We start from the raw sequence: 20,456 nt of genomic DNA on the forward strand, positions 1-20,456 counted from the left end.
TACATTGTATATTACAAAATATTTATATTTCTCGCTGAAGTATGACTAAAGTATAAAATCAAAGTAGAATCGAAGCTTTGGATAAGACTCGATTAAAAAAATTACTATTTGAAGAAGTAGAAACTTATTATACGATGAAAAGAAGCACTCTCACACATAAAGCGGCTAGAAATAAATCCAAATATTTTCTTTTTTTTTTTTCTTTTATTTTTTTTTTTTTTTTCTTTTTTTGAGACGCGATCGTTATTATACGCTTGTCGTAAAATACCTGAAAGTCGCTTCGGCAAGTCATGGGTGACCACCGATGACCATTTGTTTCTCTTCTATTCGGTATCTTTGGAATAGCTAGCCATCATGTTATGGATAGGCAATGCCCAACCTTTCTTTGTAAAGCCGATAAAAAATATTAAACACATAATAATCTGTACTTTTGTGTTTACAAACAAAATAATTAAATATTTCTTTTCCTTTCATTTAGAAAATCATTACAATATTAACAAGGCACTGGAACAATTCCATTCAAGGTTACACTTATGTTAGATCTTCAAATTGAACGGAAAATAAACACTATATATATATATGTGTGTGTGTGTGTGTGTGTGTGTGTGTATGTGTATGTACAAAACGTATAATACGTTACAATTATTTCGTAGATTAAATTTAAACGAAACCCGTATATGTATATGCTACATACTAATTAATTAGTATAAAATGTAATTAATTATACTTAATATACTAATAATGTTAAAAGTCATTCAAGGTTGATCTTGATATACATTTATACTGTTCCTTTTTTAATCAAGTAAAATATATACAAACGTGTATGTATATATATATATATGTATATATATATTACGTATAATATATATATATATATATATATTATATATATTATATATAATATATATATATTATTATAGTATATATATATACATTATATTACACTAGACAAATATTTTCCATTTAACTACATAGATAAAGAATTATATATAATCGTAACCCTGTATCGTCCTGTTTCCTATAAAATCCAACGCTCTTGACGAAAATCTTCTCTCGAAATTAACATATAAATCTTTCATATCACTTATTTGCAACTCGTTATCGTTAAACAGTATAACTACTAGAGATATATACTCCTATGTTTGAAGGTAACATGAAGAAAATAAAAGGAGAGACCTTCGTCGACATTTATCGACGAAAAATGTTTGAAATTAATGAACAAGCGTGATATCTCTGAAAGAAGATATGTAAAATTTTCACGCTTCAGAATCCATACAAAGATCGGCTTCGATTTCTTCAGGACTTCTAAGATCGATGGCAAATCTTGTCTTAGTATTACTAATAACATTTTCGGAATTAACCTTGTCCTGGATCTTGACTTTTCTCGAATAAATTTCAAATGCAGTGGCAAGTGCGTAAGTGAGTTGTCTGGCATGATGTTTCGATTCGCAAACGAAACCGTGACATTCGAAGGGTGATACCCTACGGAAGTTATCTGTTTCACGAACGACGATCATTGAGAATACCCTGGTATAAACGAGATCCTGGACGCCATAGGAAATAGTCTCGATCGCGTACATTCTAGCTGTGTTGCCTTCCTGCTTCCTTTTGTCAAGCGGTAGAAGTGCTACGCCTTCTTGGGATACCACTAACTTGATTAAAGGTAGCATCGTATTGGTCGGTAATGCTTTAGCTGAGGTTACCATATTATCGACCGGTTGTCTCGTGTGCTTTATACCCCAGAGTCCCCTTGCATCGTGAGATCCCAAGTATTTTACCTGTAAATATCTGACTCAGTCTCGTTTGTTTTACAAAGTTACTATTCCTTCGTTCAAAATATTATATAATTGGTCAATAAAGAGAAAAAGAGAAATAGAGACAGGTAAAGAAGATTTGTCTTAATGTCACGTTGTAGATAACATTATAGTATGTTATCTTCTTTTTTAGATTGGCTGAGAGTACTGTCACGTGATTTATCTCAACCAATAAAAATCTCTTAAATCCAAGTTCGTAAACACATACGTACAGTATCGACACCATACAGGTAGATCGATCTTGTTTTTACTTTAATGAGACTAGAATAACGACGCTAGTTGACACTTATTTACCAGAATAGGTAATACACAAGCAAGTTTACGAACCAGCATAAAATATATGTACATATATGAAAGAAAGATCGACATAGAAGTCTCGACAGAACAGGTACCTATACAGGAAATTGTGTACCTGACATGTATCTGCAGGTATTTTCAAACTAACGCTCTGAAGACTTCGTCATGAAACTTACCTGAAACACCTGCGGCAGATCAGTCGACCCCTCGAACACATTGTTGTCGATCGACAGACGAGATAATTTTGTTATCCAGTCTTTCTTATTTTCAGTTGCAGACAGTAAATCCTTCTTCATTTCTTCTGTACGATTGGTTCTCTATAAAAAAAAAATTTGGGTCACGTATCATGAATTAAAAAGTATATATGTATATATATATATATATATATATATATATATATATATATTATATATGTATATTATATATATATAAGTATAGTATATATATAAGTATATACAAATATATATATATTATATATATAAGTATAGTATATATATATGTATATAAATATATATTATATATATATATATATATATTATATATATATATATATTATATATATATATATTATATATATATATAAGTATATATATATATATATATTAGGGTGACCGGAAAGTAATGTCGTTTCTGCGCATGACGATATTTGATTATTAAAAATTGTTAAATATTGTTAAAAATTTATTCGTTTGAATTTAATTTAAGAAAGCGACATTACTTTCCGGTCCCCCTAATATATATATATATATATATATATATACAATGTATTATCAGAATGTTTATCTAGAAAAAAAGAATTTCATTTTCAATGATATTGTGTGAGAAATCCATTAAAGATCTCGTAACGAATCCTTTAGCCGTCAGATAATAGACCATTCTAATTCTCTTTTACTTTTTTTACTTTTTTTTCAAAAATATGATATTTTAAATGGCGGAACGAAAAATGGTACCAGTCGATTATTACAAATCTAAATAAAAGTTACGTTTTTACGAATAAAATTTATAGTTTTATGAACGATCATTTACTTCGAAATTATACGAACGTAATAATCAAATAAAACGTAAAAATAATATTGATTCATTGTATGCACAGTAACATAATAATATTTATGTGTATGAGTAAACATGCGTGGGTGTATATATATATATATATATATACGTTTGTGAATGAAAAGAAAAGATGAAAAAATAGAAAGATGATAAATGTGTAAGCGACACAATAGGCAATAAACGGTAATAACGGTAATCAAAGTTCACTGACGTTTATAAGGAAGTATAAAAATATCTCATAAAAAGCGAAATTAGTTGACGTAATAACAAAGAATGCGTTACCAATCGACGATAAACAAACCATGCGTGTGGATTAGTCTCCAAGTAAGTACGTTGGTACGACTGACCAAGTTTTTACTAACGAGAATATGTAAATATGAAATGAAAATAAATTTATAGAGATCTTAACGAATGATACTTGTATCGCTCAAGATCGAAACTCGTTCTAATTTGATTAAAATCAGATCGATTGATGTTATTATTTTCATCGTTCATTCGTTAGGATGTTTGGAATAATAGAAAAAAATGTTAAAATAAATTTAATTCATCGTATATAATACATCTTAATACGATCATTATATGCGTTTTAAGAATTTCTAAACAATTAGAAAATTTTCTCTATCATTAATAGTTTAAATTTCGAGATAATTTTCGTGTAAAATTTACTCACAGATTGTTCCTCGAGTTTGTTAATCTTAGAAGGTGGCTTTACTTTGAGATGATACTCGACGACGTTCGGTATGTTCGGCGCGTTGTTTGGAACTGACGAGGGGGCGGTCTTGGAACGGCCACGATCGCTGCCTCCATCGCTTCCACTGGCAGCCGCAGCCCTCGTCGGCGCTGAGGACGGTCCTCTCTCCTGTTGTGTATGCCCTTCCTCTTTCTCAACGGTTAGGACCTTCATTAGGGCTCTGCTGTCCCTTTTCGTAAATCCGAAATCTTCGTCTTCCATTCTGACACTTTCTCATTCAAACTTTCTCTCTGAAATATTTTAAATACATTTAATTCCAAAGTTTTTTCATCATCTCTTTAAATATTTTTATTTATATACGATAATCATAAATATGTTCAACGAATATTCGTCATTGAAACATTGAACATTATAAATGATCGTATTAATATTAATATTTATTAATGATCTGAGATCAATCGACAAAGTATTATAATGTTTTATTTCGTTGAACAACATATAAGTATAATGTTTTTTTAGTATAGCCATAATATTATACATATTATATATACATGATGCATGTATATATATATATATATATATATATGCTTGTATGGAAGTATATATAGATTTAGCTATTTTCCGAATACTTATAGTAATAATATAATATTAGTATAAACAAAAACATGATAAACATTTTATGTAAGATTTAGCAAAAACATATATATATAAGTACATACATAAAATTTTGTATAAGAAAGTCTTTATCAGAAAGATTTTCGTTGGACTTTAAAAAACATAAAGTTGTTCTAATCGATGACAATAATAAATTTCCTTATAAAAGATATAGAAAACGATTTGCTAAAAAGAAGGATGGATATACTCCATATATTTGTACATTTTACAACACACATTTTTACTTTTGTGTATTTTGTATAAGATATACAATAATCATTATATATATGTGTGATTATTATTATTATTATTATTATTATTATTATTATTATTATTATTTGATGCTATTTTTTTTTTTTTTTAAGAAATTTAAACTTTACGAAAGACACTACACGTTTGCGGAAAAAAAACAATATTAGCATAAAAAATTTTAAAATAAATATTATTATATTTTCAAAACCATATGAATAGTTTTCAAATGCACTGTGTCCATATTTATATATTCTTAATATTCGATAATTATAATAGATAAAAATGAACGGTCTTCAACAAGTTCGTACAAATAATTTCAATAATCTACAATTTTATTCGAATTAATTTGAAAATTAATATAATCAATTTTATATGTGTAACTTTCTTTTCGATAATTTATTATTTTTATCGGCTAATCAAGTTAAAAAAAAAAGCAAAACACATCTGTCCTAAGGACTTTCTAATCGAAAAGTTTGTAAACATAAAAGATGAGAGAAAAAAAGTAAGATTCACCCTACATCGTCGATCATTATTACTATCATCTCCCGAGTGTATCCAAGCATGAAAATAAAAACAAAAAAAGAAAAAAAGAAGACAAAACGTGTTTCAGAATTACACCGGAAAACAGCTGTCGAGCGGCACGTGTTGCAGCTTGCGCCTTCGTCATTCTCGATTGCCTCGACGATCGTTGCATTTCCTTTTAAGTATGTATGAACATCGTAAATGGTATCGAATCGATCCGATTACAAGTTCATTTGCGCTATCTATTACGTGTTGTTTGAAAGAAAAAAACAAAAATATTGATTGGTCAAACTAAGAAACATATTGTTTGGAAACATTACAAATAAAATCGATGACACAATTTTGTTTGACAAATTTCTTGATCCTTCTTGCCGAAAATAATAACTTTTTAAGTATTTTATCAATTATCAATAAGTTAAGATAAAATAACAATAACAATTTCTTCGAATTATTTCGATAATATTAAAATTAAACGTCAATGTGTTAATAATTCTAATAATAATTTTTGAATAAATGAGACAATGAAAAAGGATAGGCGGATATTCGAGGTTCGATAAGCGGAAACTGCTACGAAGAGGGAACGTGTGCACTCTTTCAAGTTTACCGGAAGTGAGTCAGGTGACCGATCGTCAGGTGAGGAAGAATTCATTAACGTATTCCGTCGGTTACGTTGGGGTTACATCTGAATACGTTAAATGACCACACTTGTATATGTCGTGGTGCATTGTATTTGGTTACAGTGCATCGAAATACAGTCGAAGCAAATTTAGTTCATAACTAAAAAAAAACTGAAATGTAACACCTGAGACTAGAATGACGTAGAGTCAGCAATAACAAACTTTTATGAGTTTAAATTTATGAATTTCGTATAAACATTTTGTTACAGATACATACGTATGAAAAATTGCAGCAATAACAACAAATTTTAATCATATTGATTATAGATCCGACATAAATAGAAATAATTCAAATATGAACGTTTCAAAATATTAGAAAATTAATCATTATTAAAAAAATATAATATTTTATTATAAAATGATAGAAATATTTATACATAATGAATTATACATATATGTATTATATATATTATATATATATATATATACACAAGGTGTTTTGAAATTCTTATTACAAACTTCTAGAGCTTGTAGAAAAAACTGAGTAGATAAAATTTTGATTAGGAATCTAGGAAAAGTACGATAAAACAAAATTAAAATGTATAAGTATAACAAAATCAAATCATGATTGAGTCCTCATCCATTACAAGAGCTACTCGATCCATCAATTTTATTTCAAACATTGTATCTGGTAACTATGTTTTGACAGAATCGCTCAAAAATACCTAATTTGTGTTGAGTCTGTTGTATCGCGGCCAGAATTCATGCAATTACATTTTTTTCTGGCTCTAAAAGAGTATAATACTTCTTGTAAGAAGTATTGCCAGAATACTTGGAAGATGTCCCATTGAACATTTATCAAGAAATGTGGTTTTAACACGATAGCACATCATCACACTTTACACTTGCCGTTCAACATGTAACCCAGACGTCAACCAGACGTAGCCCAGACGCAATGCCGTTTAGATTTTGTTTTACCTATACATTTCCGGACATGTGTTCCTAATCAAAATTTTATCTCTAACTTATTTACTTGGTCCCCTCTACAAGTCCTAGAAATTTGTAATACTTGAGATTTTGAACATAGTAACACTAAAGATTTTGAAACACCCTATATACTCATTCAATACTGTATTTAATTCGAATTATATCGATAAAAAAAACCTTAGATTATTAAATAACGTATACTTGCAGGCTCATTTATAATACGTATAATTTTTAACATTAAATTTGTAATTAATGTAAATTAATTAAATTAATGTTTATTTTTTCATTTCATTTGATTTACATATATACATTTATTTATTTATTTATTTATTTATTTATTTATTTATTTATTTATTATCACTTTAATAATTGAAAATTGTATTTAAATCTACTTGAAAGAAACGTAAATTTTCTTTTGGAACATACTATAAGTCGCACAAATGCACCTGTCAGCTAGTTACACCCGCGTACAATAGATGAAGTGCGAACGTGCGTTGCAACATATCGGGTGTCGTAATAAGAATATTCTCGAATCGAGTGGCTATCTCGTACATCTGGATTACAGACGTACGAGATTACAACGCGATTACAACGATTAGAAATGAATCTAACGAATCACAATTCACATTTCTAATCACGAAAACATGTTCATAACATCTGAAATATTTTATTATTACATTTTTACTCGGATTGTTATCGAAATGTTATCGTATGATTCAATGTTATTCTATGATCGAACTTATCGCTTATTTTTTTAGATAATTAAGGCTGAGTAAGAAAACGAAAAAGAAAAAGAGAGAGAGAGAAGAGGCAAAATGAAGCGTAACGGTGATAGTAAGTATAAAACGGAGCAATAGACAGTGGCTACTCGTTATTATGGTTTTCCGTTAGGAACTTCCGTTACGTTTCAACGAAGATATCGTACTCCATAAGAAAATATCAATATAACGAAGTATTCATTTTATACCATAGGAGAATATTTTCAGTCAGTCATGTTATAAAATCTAATAGAGAGAAATCCCTATGCAAATGACGCGGATAAATCTCGTTGTAAGTAGGTATAATGGTAGACAGCGTTAATTCCATATGATTAATCGATGAAGAACTAAAGTCACAATAAACGAATTTGTCTAAACTCGTAATTGATATTATCAATCATCAATTATTCATTTTTCACAGATGTGATTTTAAAAAATTTAGTTCAACTAATCCATGAATCATTTCAATTGTTATTTATATTTAAAAAAAATATTCAAATTTAAAAGATTTGTAAATATTTGAAAATTTGTATATAATTGAAAATTATGATCGTCGTAATTGTTAAGAACGATCGATAGAGAAATATTTTGTAATCGTGTAATCGTTAAATCGAATTAAATATCTTTAAGTAACTGATAACAAGTAAGAATTGTTTCGATCAAAGTAAAAATAATTTTAAGGGATTAAAACGTAAGGGTCGATACGTTTTGGTGTAAAATTTGATACAGCATGGACAGGAAAACGCGAGAATTCACGAAGCGTGCAACGTTGTTGGTATCGCCATTGTCAGAGGTCTGATTTATACCAGACATCACGAAGGCAAATGATTTCCCTTTTCATTTGGAGCCTACGGAAGGGTAGTAACGAGACCGGAAATGCTCGTGAATGTCAGACCGGAAGTCGTTAGATTGTGTCACGCTCGATCTCTAACGATGCGTGTCACATCCGTTCGAAAAAAAATATTTTAACACTGGTGAATCCCTTACGAATTCGGACTAATAAAGGAAATGACGTTATCGTTTAAAAGAAAAAAAGAGAAAGAAAAAAAGAAAAAAGAAAAGATAAATAAAAGATAAGATCGTTGTTCAATTCAACAACGGAATTTAATGTTAACAAAGTCTACTCATTCACGAAGATATAAATTTATATATGATTTAAATTCAACGTTTCAAACGTATACGATATGTGCGTAGATAACTCTTGCTTCAGCCTTTGGATCGCGAGAATGATATCAAAGTTTATCTCAGATAAACATACAAAGATAGCTAAGTGTGACTAACGATGAAATCTCAACAAATCTTTAATATTGTTTGATGAAGTTGAAAAAGATCGAATTGCACTGTTCGGGTTCGATATTATTACGTTATTCGTGATATATGATATTCGATGATCAATATAGTAAAAAATCAATATAATAAAAAAAAAAAAAAGAAGATAAAACGTACCAACATTTTCTAAATTTCTAATTAGAAATAAATTCTCGTAGAGAAAGGTACGTGCAGAAAACCAGTCGCACTTATAACACAGATACGAACACATACACATACATACGTAGAAAACGTAAGAATTGGTGCCCCCGAAAACGACGTTGCTTTCACAAGATGAATGAAGAACGTAGAAGAAGAGAAAAGTACTTTTGTTAAAGTTAACATCTAGAATAGGTTTGGTGACGATCGACGAACATGAGGATTTAAGATACCATGACTAACCGGAGTCGCGATGTCCACAAGGACGTCACGCTTCGTGACATGCGACGGCACGACGACAAAAAAGATCTTTTTCGAGGAAACGAACATACGAAAGTTCAAGGTTAGTCATCTAACTTGTTGAGTCTTCGCTTTCTAAACAACACATCTTACATTAGATATGTACAATGTATATGTATTTATATTGCGCATTTCTGTTAGATACTGATTAATATTATCTCAAACTACCGTTATCAAGAACTTTATCAGAGATGTTATTACGTTATCGCATTTTAATCGAGAAATAAGTAAAAAATTTAATTATTTTATTGATACTAGTTACACCCACCAATAAGTATATATTTACTTCAAGGTAACGTCGAATGGTCCATGTTTTCACCTCTTATTTATCGAAAAGGAAGAACGATCAAGATCAACGGAAGAGATCTCAAAGATCGAAAAGCGAATCTAGGATTCGCGAACGATCGGCTCACACCTGCGGTATGCGCTGTCGCGTGCGAGTGACTGAAAATGTGGGGCAGACCGAGCTGGCACACCGTTCGACTCGCTCGGACTGATAAAACCGAACTACACGACTCTCCGTTACCTATTTCGTTACCGCCTCTGTGTATCGATACATAGTAAATTTTTTTTTGTGCACGGGTACGCTTGAGAGCAAACACGTCGGTATTCGTATTTGCAGTATCAAATACGACGCATACCGATGAAATTCTCCAATAAGAATTCCAATACGAGGTTAAATCCTTTTGTATAATTTAAATGAAATTTCTGTCGGATTTTAAACTTTCTTCTTTCATGCTGACAAAAATTTTCCCGATACCATCCTCTTTGTTTTTCTTTTTTTTTTTTTTTTCTTTTTTAGAAAAATATTTACGTGTTTATTATATTCGCGTAACTTTAAAAAATCCATTTGTATTTGTATGCGCATGTACATTATTTCTTAATATTATTTAATATTTACAATAATTACTTTCCAAAAATGCGTATAAAATATATATTTTCTATTAGAAAAAAAAAAATCAAATCTCTTATAAATACATTTAACAATGATAAAATTCGTAGTTTTTTCTTCGTTAGATCTACAGCATTAGATCTATCGATGCTAAATAAGAAAAGATGAATTCTTGGCTCTCGTTGATTTACACGTTTTATATACTCATTTATATACCCATAGTTGTCTTCGTATAAAAAAAGAAAGTTCTTCAAGATGTGTCATTTCTTCATAGTTCCTCGTATACGCAGAGAGAAATAAAAAAAAAATATAATTATTATCAAAGAGAGATACTTTTTATGTAAGCCTTATTAATTATTACAAGCCATTATTACAAGACAGAGCAACATTTCCTGAGATTCGTATTAATTGTTACCGTCGGTGTTATCGCTTGCGTAATTCAATGTATCGTTCGTACACACATATATATATGCGTCGAATGAATCACAAAAATATTCAAAATATTTGTTGATATTGATTAACTTTTTTTAAAAATAGAACAAAAATAAATATATCTGAAATTTAACAAAAATATTATCAAATTTGTTCATTTTCAGTACACATTACATTTATTCAAATAATCGATAAAATGATGAGATATATATATATATATATACATATGCTCGTATGTATTTATATATTTTATTGTATTCATCTTGAAATTAGAAGAACTTTCATTTCTTAAAATTATAATTGAAAGAATGATATGATGGTGATATAATGGCATATATCGTATAAATTCTCAAAACCATAATGCATATATACGGATCTACGAAATACACATATTCTTTTTTTCTTTCTTTTCTTTTTTTTTTGTTTTAATTACAGATTTAAAACTAACTTATTAGACGTTTCTTACCATTGCAACAACAAAAATTCATTTATATTTAATCATTCACATCTATACATAGAACACACGAATTTACAGAATATTCAAAACATTTTCTACAAGATCTGAGAAATAGTCTAAAGAAAGTTATTCGATTTCAAAAACTGTCTGAATATTTAATTCACTGTCTCACCATAGATCCACAAAGTGATACTGTCACACGATTTATATTTCTTATGTAAGATTAAACGATACGACGCGTGCACGTTGACAATGCTTGAACCCTTAAAAAGAACAAAAGCCGAACAATCGAGTGATTACGAGCGTGCGAGTAATTGCCTTGGTGAATTAGATCGCGAGGCAACATAAACGCCAGGAGAACGTCTCTTCTTGTCACAGTCTCGACACATTGTGATTTAATATTATATCATTCTGCAACGCATAAATTTCTCTTTGTGTTTTGTCTTTTGATTTCACAATTGCAATACGCACCTTGACGATTCGCGAAGATAACAAAGATATGAATTCTTTTTGAGAATTAAAGATGACTTTCGAATAATTAAAAGATATTTTATATTCAACTGGTCTATTTAAAAACAATGTTTTATTTTACACAGATCCGATTTAGAATTGCATAATTAATTTATAACTCAATGCTTCGAAAATTGCATAAATCCTAAATCTCGAATAACATTGAAATAATTAATCTTGTTAATCAAGGATCAACCATATTTACGTTGAACTTAATAGAATTTTCTTTAATCAACCATAAATCTTTAAAACGTGTTCCTCTCTGTACAACTATAAATACGTGAGAATAATTCTTATGTCTGTTCGTAAGAAGGCAAGATAGTAGGAAGGATGACGCTCGGAAGTTGGCTGATTATGAAATTGCAGTGCTTATAACGGACGAAGACTATGTGCGAGAAGTGCCACGTAACGTATATCTCGTGAAATAGATAATAATTTAATCGGAAGAGCGAGCTCGATTGAAGGTTTCTTAAGATTAATCTATATCTATTATCTTATTTATTCGTTTTCCGTCTCAACATTATTCTTCGCGAAATTTTCTATGAACAACACGTATTATCTCCATTATTTTATTTGTACGTTGATCAATAAATAAAAAATAAAAAATATTGCGCGAAAGAAGAAAGAAAAAGAAAACAGATTAAAATTTGCATTTTAAACGTCGTAATACTTTTTAAACGAAAAAGAAGAACTCGAACGCAATAATTATCTTTTGAAAGACGGAGACACGGATTTACCCTCCGACATTTTCATTCTTGCCCACCACCGTTATAAATTTAGCCTCGCGATTCCACTTAAATCGCACAAATAATAAAGCGGACCTTCTCACAGCGCTAACCTAGCATTTTGCAATAACCTCGATATATCTAATTAGACGGTAGCGAGATAATTTCATTAAGTCTTTCGACTCTTCGTTCATCCTTCCTGTCCCTCGTATCGGCGTAATTCAAAACGCATAGCTACGTACATAGATTGCAACATTTACCATCAATTTTTATTCCACAAGATATTTAGAAGTTAAAAGTAAGTACTTACGTACTATCTGTGTATATGGGTACGATCAACGTTTGCCGTATAAATTTCATACTAATTTACACATCAAACCGATGAGAGACTTCATTTACAATTAAATGTTTTTAATTGATCGTACTTTGAAAATAATAACTTTTTCATTATGCTCAAAATGAACATATCAAACACGATCCGTATCATTCTCTCCGATGAATGCTTTTCGATTCTGCCATTTTATGATTTTCTTAACAACAAAAAGGAAAGAAAAAGAAAAAAAAAACTGAAGAAAAAAAAATTTATCTTTTGTCGATTACGATAGTGAAAAAGAAAAAAACAAAAAAGAAAATGTTTTTCCATGCAAATGACGCATGTTTCTCGCTCGACATTAAGCAGGATATTGAGACACCCTGCTGAATCTATTAATATTATTACATCTCGAAAATTATTTCTCACGTTTGTTATACTTCGGCTTAACTGGAGTAATCGTCTTGTTATGAATTAGATACATAGTTATATCTAATTCATAACGTGAGAGCACTATGACGGTCATCCTCTCAAAAGTTATACCGATTCTAACTCTTCTTAATATTTCGCAATAAAGAACAATAAATCTTTCTTTTCACGAACGTATAACTATACTTGCGTTACCAACGTAAATATATATATATATATATATATATATATATATATATATATATATATATATATATATATATGTATATATATATCAGATTTTATTTTACATTCGTTATATTCATTTTATATTATTCATAAAAGAAGAAGAACATAACTACAGGAAGTTACTGTTATTAAAAAAAAAAAAAAGAAAAGAAAGAAAGAAAGAAAAAAATAAGAAATGGGCCGTCGGTCACGCGTGGACGCAGATCATTTCGAGAGCTCGAAGGACAACGAAAAAAGAAAGAAAATAAGAGAGAGAGAGAGAGAGAGAGAGAGAGAGAGAGAGAGAGAAGGATACCATCGACGCTTTTGCTTCTCGCTTGGCTAAGTTTTAATGCACGTACTACACATACGATCTTATTCGTTGAATTGAATCCTCCTCCAGCGACCTTGGATCTTGAGAAGCCGTTTCGGAGGGATGACTACTTTCCCCTCTCTTCATTTTATCATTTCGGATTTATCATTTCGTCGGTGAATCCAAAAGAAAAAAAAGAACGCGTTTGTATCTGACGGAAGGAAGTTATTGTCTTTGTATTTTTCATCGAAAAAAGAGAGAGAAAGAGAAAGAGAGAAAGAAAGAGAGAGAGAGAGAGAAAGAGAGAAAGAAAGAGAGAGAGAGAGAGAGAGAGAGAGAGAGAGAGAGAGAACGAAAAAGAAGAACATAATCGTTGATTAATCAGCGACTGAATTAACAATCGATTCTTCGAAATGATGAGAGACTCACCTTCGGTTTAAAACTCGCGCCATTTTCACGCTTCCGAGATCGCGTTCTGTAATTACGTAAGTATCTACATACATACGTACTTATTTAATATTCACGAGAAGAGATAGCAGAAGATGAAGAAAATGGAGAATAAAAAGAAAAAGAAAAAAAATAAGAAGAAGAACAACAAAAGAAAGAAAAAAAGAAAGAAAGAAAAGATAGGAACGACATAGGGCAGTAGATCAAACGCGTTATAAATGTTTCCTGAGAATCCCGATAGTCCAAGCGCGAAAACTATCGGCCACGATAAATCAACACTTTCCGTCTTCTTCCGTATTCCTTTTCTCTATTCGTACCATCTTTATGTGAAAGAAACTAACGTGTTGGGTCAATCCTCTCTTTATACGTACGATCCTTCGTTAATAATATTTTCAATGATGGTATACCTAAGGGAAATCTGTCAGAAGAAAAAAAAAAAAAGCACAACAAAAAAATACAATATGCAATAAAGAATAACATAGTAAGGTGAGACGTAATGATACTTGAGTCAAGTAATGATCACCAAAGTAACGATTTCGCTGACATCATACCTCACCTATACTTTTACACTAATGTACATTCTTATACAATTATGCGGTCGGTCGTCGATTTAAGTAAATAAACCTAATAGAAGGGATTAAAAGAAAAAAAAATGAGATAATGATTCATCAACAAAAAAAAAAAAAAAGAAAGGAAAGAAAGAAAGAAAGAAAGAAAGAAAGAAAACAAAAAGGAAAAAGTAAAAGATAATAATAAAATAACAGAATCGACTCTATGTAATTTCCGTATCCAGAAAACTCGAGGATTGTCGGAGTGGTCAGGAAGAGTAGTAGGTGGAAGGATACAAGGAGAATTGGAGGGGGGCAAGGATGAGAGGCTGGGAGGTTCTAAGAGACTCGCGTTTTCACGGGTGTAAGAACACGAGGGTATTGCGTAATCAAAGAATCTGTTGTGTTGCTCCGCAGGAGGGATCCCTCTATATTCCTCTCTCCAACCTCCCTCCTGGGATCTTCTCTTTCTTCGTTCGTCCGACTTGTGGGAGCCCCAAGAAAGAGGGGCTCTCAAGAATCCCCCCTTTTTCACTCTTCTGGATCTCTAAACCCATATATATACCACCACCTCGTGGCTCTGTTCTTTAAGGAAGACACTTGCGAGTTATAGCATCGTCTTCGAATTTATTATCGGTAAACAGAGATAAAAAGAGAGAGAGAGGGAGAGAGAGAGAGAGAGAGAGAGAGAAAAAAAGGAAGAGAGAAAGAAAGAAAGAGAAAGAAAAAGAAAGAGAGAGAGAGAGAGCCAGCCTAACGAAAAACAAATCGCGCCAAGATAAATGCCAGCCACGTGGAAGGATACTAAGGACTCTAAGGAGAGATAGGACTATTCCGAAATGGTTCGTCGGGCATTGGTTATTTTTATATTCTTGACGTTCGTAATACTTTGAAAACGTTAATTTATATTCGTCCTAGATCGTTTCAACGTGAATATTAATTTGAATTTTACGGTTATGTATTGACATATAGTGTGAAAATTTATTTCGTTAATTTTCATGTTTCATCATACGTTCTTCATAGTTACATTTTATTTGTTTTATTTATTAATTCATTTTTCGTTTGTTTGCTTGTTCGTTTATTCGCTTAACTCAATCGAATTGTTTGATTTGTTATAGATGATTTCGAGATATCAAGTATTCGCTGCGATCGTGCTGCTTACGACTATCTTGTTTTACCGGACGATGGCGGTAAGTAAATTAATTAAAAAAAAAAAAACTAATAATAATAATAATAATAATAACAATAATAAAAATGGAAGGAAATAATCAAACGGAACAATAGATAGTAACCACAAAAATTGATGCGTTTCATGTGTTGGCAACGAATTCTCGCAGATAAAAATATAAAGAAAAAAAGAAACGATCGTTGGTTACGTAATTTGTCAGCCAACCCATGGAAATTTCGTTTGTCATAGAAAGGGAGCTGTATCTCATTTGCGAAAGAAACCTATTATATTTAACGCGCAAAATTATTATTTTCATCGTGTCTTCTCACGACTCGGTGTGCAACAATGACAATGAACGAGCCAAGCGGTATCTCGCACGCATCATCTTCCTTTAGACTAGCAACATTAAGTAATTCAATAATTAACTCTTCTTACGTGAGGGTGCTTTCTAGAGAGGCATCTCGTTAGATAAACGTGGTCGAGGGAACTACGAATAGAATTTATAAATATAATTGTAAATATATTTCAATTGCGTTTCTCAATAATAAAAACCAATCATAACGCAAGATTGCTATGTATATATATATATATATATATATATATATATATATATATATATATATATATATATATATGAATAACTTCAGTGTAGGCGCGTATAAACAGAAAAAATAAGAAAAAAAAAATAAGTAAAAATATCAAATATGAAAAAATCGAATGATGTTGCAAGATCAAAAGAATTGTTGCGAAATCAGACGAGAAAAAAAAGTCAAAATGAAAAGGAAATCCCGTTTATAAACACGAACAACTAAATCCATGAGGTGTGAAGGTTAAAACGTCGCGTGGATCTCGATTCTCGTGAACGCAGAAAATTTCACCGGATGCGAGAAGACTGCATTAATAGAAGAGAAGGCACGAATTCTAAATGATCGTGAATGAGATTAGAAAGAGAATCACGTGGACTCTTTTATTCCCATTCTGACGTATAAACAACTATACGAGGTGATAAACTTCAAACGTTGAGCTAAACTTCGTGTTCCGTTTATTACGTTTTCTGATATCGATCTGACGATTTCATGCAAATTTTCAATATTTAAACGAATTGTTTCCATAGTGATCACCTTGGTAAGAATGCCGATAAACTTATCGGATTTCGTAAAAACAGTGCCATAGATGTCAAGTTCGTCGATAAAAATTATCAAAAAATAAAAGTATTCAAGTTTGAACTTTTATTAAAGAATTAATACAACCTTGACCTGTCTAAGTCGTCATAGAGAAAAACTCGACAATAACTTCTCTTCTCTTCTCTTCTCTCTCTCTCTCTCTCTCTCTCTCTCTCTCTCTCTCTCTCTCTTTCTCTCTCTTTCTCTCTCTTTCGAATTGGAATTGAGAAACAAGAAGAGGAGAGGCTGTAACCTCTGATGGGCCTCTCATTCGCGCGCGAGCACAAGCTCGTAACCGGTAAACAGTAAACAAGAGTCCGAATACAAAGGCATGAAGATGTGCATCCGCTCGCAAAGAACAATGTAATCCAACTTCCGGTCAACCCGTTGGGGCATGTGTATACATTGAACTGACTCCGATACGCCGTGACGTGTCGCAATGGTCTCTTCTTATTCTCGAGTCGATTGCGAAAAATTAGTTAATTAGCTCACCCTCTCCCTCTAGCATCTCTCTCTCTCTCTCTCTCTCTTTCTCTTTCTCTCTCTCTCTCTCTCTCTCTCTCTCTCTCTCTATTTTTATCTTTATTCTTTGTCTCTTTATGTCTTTCATTTTATCTTTTTGAGTATCGTCGAGTTAATAAAGGAAATGCGATTTATAGCCCCTTGCATTATTCTTCTCCTTGGATCTCTTAAGATCCAAAGGTTCTATCATCAATGATGATGATATGCAGCGAAAGTAAAGGCGTCGGACGTTGCATTTCGAAATAACGAGGATGGCGCAACGGTTATAGGGCTACATGCTTTTTTTTTTTCGACTTCTTCTCGTAATTATCGTGTACTTAATTAACGAAGTTACATTTGAGGGAACAAAAGATGTTTTTACATGTATAATGTATCTGTGTGCGTGTCAAACGATTATTAAAATCTATCTTTTTTGATCTTAACGTGGAAATTAAGATATTTTTATAAGAAAGAAGTTATAAGATGTAAAGAGAGATACGTGTATGCGTCTGTGCTTTTGCCTGTTGAAAAAACGAAATTTGAGATAAACGTATTAAAATTTAAACGCATTAAAATTTCAGCAAGTCGATGGTTACACACCTGGTGTCGATTATCCTATTTATAATTCCGTACCGTTTGGGCTCACCTTTACCTGCGGAGGAAAGTTGCCTGGATATTATGCGGATCCCGAAGCAAGATGTCAGGTCGGTACATAAACTTAACATTACAAAAAAAAAAAAAAAAACAACGTTTATTTTAAAAGGAAAAATGTTGCATACACAGTTGCATTTTATTTAAGATTAAAAATCATAATTATTCATCTCTTGTTTTCTTTCCGTCAGGTTTGGCACTGGTGTTTACCGAACGGTCGGCAATTCAGTTTTCTTTGTCCTAACGGCACAGTTTTCAGTCAAACGGCACGAGTCTGTGATTGGTGGTTCAAGGTAAATTTGTAAACGTAAATTATCAAAGAAATTAAGAGTGACGTGCATTTACAACTTTTTCTTTCTTTCATCGCAGGTCGACTGTAACGATTCTCCGAGACTTTATGGCATCAACGATGACCTCTACAGAGACATCAATGGAAACAGAATTTAATATTGTCAAAGAATTCCCGTAGGAATAAGTATATATTAATAAAGGATTTTTTTCTATAAATTTACTTACGAACAATAATACGATCAATGCTTGTTCTATACACGAATTATAGTTATCTAATTTACCGACGTACAGTATGAACATTCTTTTTATTTTACCCACAAATTGTGAGATGATAATTTTAATCGAACAAAAAAAAAAAAAGAACTAAAATCCAACAAACTGAAAGATATTCCTTTTCCAACGTTGATATTATAATCAGAATAATGTTAATTTTTTTTTGCGAACAATAATTTTTCTCTATCATATTTCTTTTCTTTCTTTTTTCAGATATATTGAGTATTTTTTAATCAGTATTGTATATGCGCCTTTTTATTATAATACGCAAGATTTACAAAGTTAAATTGTCTATTTGAAATAAATAGAATTTCTCGTCTCAACATCGAGAAGGTGGAGTCGCCTGCTTGCAGAATCGAACCCGGACGATTTCTTGGCACGATTGGATAATAGAAAGTGAATGGTCTCGAGGAACGAACAGCTGATTCGTCTCTCACCGCATTCGAAACTTCGTTGCAGGTGTTGTTACACTTTTCCAATCGGATTTCGTAGACTCGATCGTTCGATTAACATTTTTATCGAGATTAGGATTAATCGTATTTCCTCATAAGTTCTTGACATTCTCGATCGCGAAGACAGTACTTCCGTTCTCAGTAAGTTCATTTTTAGTACTACAAGGACGACAACATTATTGAAGAAATATACATTATTATTGAAACAGGATAAGATGGAAATCGAAATGGCTTTTTTTTATTTTCGTTTTTATTTTCTTCATAAATTCCTATTAATAATCGACCTGAGGCGATGTATGACAAGATTTTCCAAAAAAAAAAGAAAAAGAGAGAAAGATAAAGAACACTGGAGCTTCCTCAACTGAAAATATCTCGCTTATATCATTTAAATAATTACTAGGCTTATATGTTCATTAATATTAACAGATCCTACTCAGATAAACGACGACAAAAAAAAAGATTAATGCACGTCAAGACATTAAAATTCGAGATATTTGAACGCACCTGTATCCGTTACGATAGAATCACTAAGAAACAATATATATATATATATATATATTTAAAGATGAGTATGTACAATAGTATAATAAATGTAAATATATAATAGACAATTGTTCTATGAGCGTTCTCTATAACCTGTCCATCAACAAACTTAGATCTTAAAAAACGTCATGAAAGATTCTCAAGTAATATTACAAGATAAATAAATATATAAATGTAAATAATAATACAAAATAAATGAATAATAAAAATACAAATGTAAATAATAATACAAGATTAATACTAAACAAACTTTCTAACACGTCTGAAATTTGTGTCAAGTTGACCCGGAGATTCCTATTAATCGAAATTACCCTATTCTAATAATCAATATTTCCCATCTCAAACGATACTTCGAAAAGATCAAACGAGTCGTTAACGTAGAAAGTCATTCTTTGATATTTCCATCATAGAAGATGAACGCAAAATTGTTTTCTTTTTCTTTTTTCCTTTCCATATATTTATTTATCTAACACGAGTAGAAGAACGCGATAGAGTTCAGAGACAAGGCCAAGTTACTAGAGAGAAAGAGAGAGAGAGAGAGAGAGAGAGAGAGCATCGAAATCACCTTTCGTTTTGCTTTCGTCACACTCATTCTTTTTTCTTTTTCGTTTTTTTTCATTCTAATAAGAAATCATAAGGTTTTGCGGGTAGATCGTATCACGAAGAAGAAAAAAACAATGCGTGTCGAGAAAGAGAGAAAGAGAAAGAGAGAATATCTCTCTCTCTCTCTCTCTC

At 31.2% G+C, this 20,456-nt stretch overlaps 2 protein-coding genes across 12 annotated transcripts; one reads left to right on the top strand and one right to left on the bottom strand.

Annotated features, from left to right (window-relative positions):
* Positions 1–923: 923 nt before the first annotated feature.
* LOC124951030 lies at positions 924–11,551 on the bottom strand. 9 transcript variants are annotated; one of them, XM_047498724.1, is made up of 5 exons: positions 6,623–6,786; positions 5,885–6,057; positions 3,832–4,142; positions 2,288–2,428; positions 924–1,778 (listed from the first exon to the last, which is right to left on the bottom strand). In XM_047498724.1, the coding sequence occupies exons 3-5, from the start codon at positions 4,111–4,113 to the stop codon at positions 1,257–1,259; spliced, it is 945 nt and encodes a 314-aa protein (XP_047354680.1). In that variant the 5' UTR covers positions 4,114–4,142; positions 5,885–6,057; positions 6,623–6,786; the 3' UTR covers positions 924–1,256. The 9 variants fall into 9 exon arrangements, with proteins under 9 accessions (XP_047354680.1, XP_047354678.1, XP_047354682.1 ...); XM_047498722.1 differs by lacking the exons at positions 5,885–6,057; positions 6,623–6,786 and adding an exon at positions 11,363–11,551; XM_047498726.1 differs by lacking the exons at positions 5,885–6,057; positions 6,623–6,786 and adding an exon at positions 11,200–11,223.
* On the top strand, positions 8,693–18,741 carry LOC124951032 (U-scoloptoxin(01)-Cw1a-like). 3 transcript variants are annotated; one of them, XM_047498727.1, is made up of 5 exons: positions 8,693–9,452; positions 15,798–15,869; positions 18,093–18,215; positions 18,354–18,455; positions 18,532–18,741. In XM_047498727.1, exons 1-5 carry the CDS (start codon positions 9,363–9,365, stop codon positions 18,607–18,609), a joined length of 465 nt encoding a protein of 154 aa, XP_047354683.1. In that variant the 5' UTR covers positions 8,693–9,362; the 3' UTR covers positions 18,610–18,741. The 3 variants fall into 3 exon arrangements, with proteins under 3 accessions (XP_047354683.1, XP_047354684.1, XP_047354685.1); XM_047498728.1 differs by lacking the exon at positions 8,693–9,452 and adding an exon at positions 12,011–12,105; XM_047498729.1 differs by lacking the exon at positions 8,693–9,452 and adding an exon at positions 14,895–15,521.
* Positions 18,742–20,456: the final 1,715 nt, after the last annotated feature.

The sequence above is a fragment of the Vespa velutina genome, chromosome 8, assembly GCF_912470025.1.
Source record: "Vespa velutina chromosome 8, iVesVel2.1, whole genome shotgun sequence".
In the NCBI taxonomy this organism is placed as follows: Eukaryota; Metazoa; Arthropoda; class Insecta; order Hymenoptera; family Vespidae; genus Vespa; species Vespa velutina.

What these genes read in the sequence shown, in the direction of transcription:
- LOC124951030 (XM_047498722.1), bottom strand. Translation starts at nt 4,113, where the DNA reads ATGGAAGACGAAGATTTCGGATTTACGAAAAGGGACAGCAGAGCCCTA. An exon ending in ACAAACTCGAGGAACAATCT is followed by an intron (nt 2,429 to 3,831) that starts GTGAGTAAATTT and finishes TTTTTTTTATAG; the next exon opens with AGAACCAATCGTACAGAAGA. An exon ending in ATCTGCCGCAGGTGTTTCAG is followed by an intron (nt 1,779 to 2,287) that starts GTAAGTTTCATG and finishes AGATATTTACAG; the next exon opens with GTAAAATACTTGGGATCTCA.
- LOC124951032 (XM_047498727.1), top strand. Translation starts at nt 9,363, where the DNA reads ATGTCCACAAGGACGTCACGCTTCGTGACATGCGACGGCACGACGACA. An exon ending in TGTTTTACCGGACGATGGCG is followed by an intron (nt 15,870 to 18,092) that starts GTAAGTAAATTA and finishes TTAAAATTTCAG; the next exon opens with CAAGTCGATGGTTACACACC. An exon ending in ATCCCGAAGCAAGATGTCAG is followed by an intron (nt 18,216 to 18,353) that starts GTCGGTACATAA and finishes TCTTTCCGTCAG; the next exon opens with GTTTGGCACTGGTGTTTACC.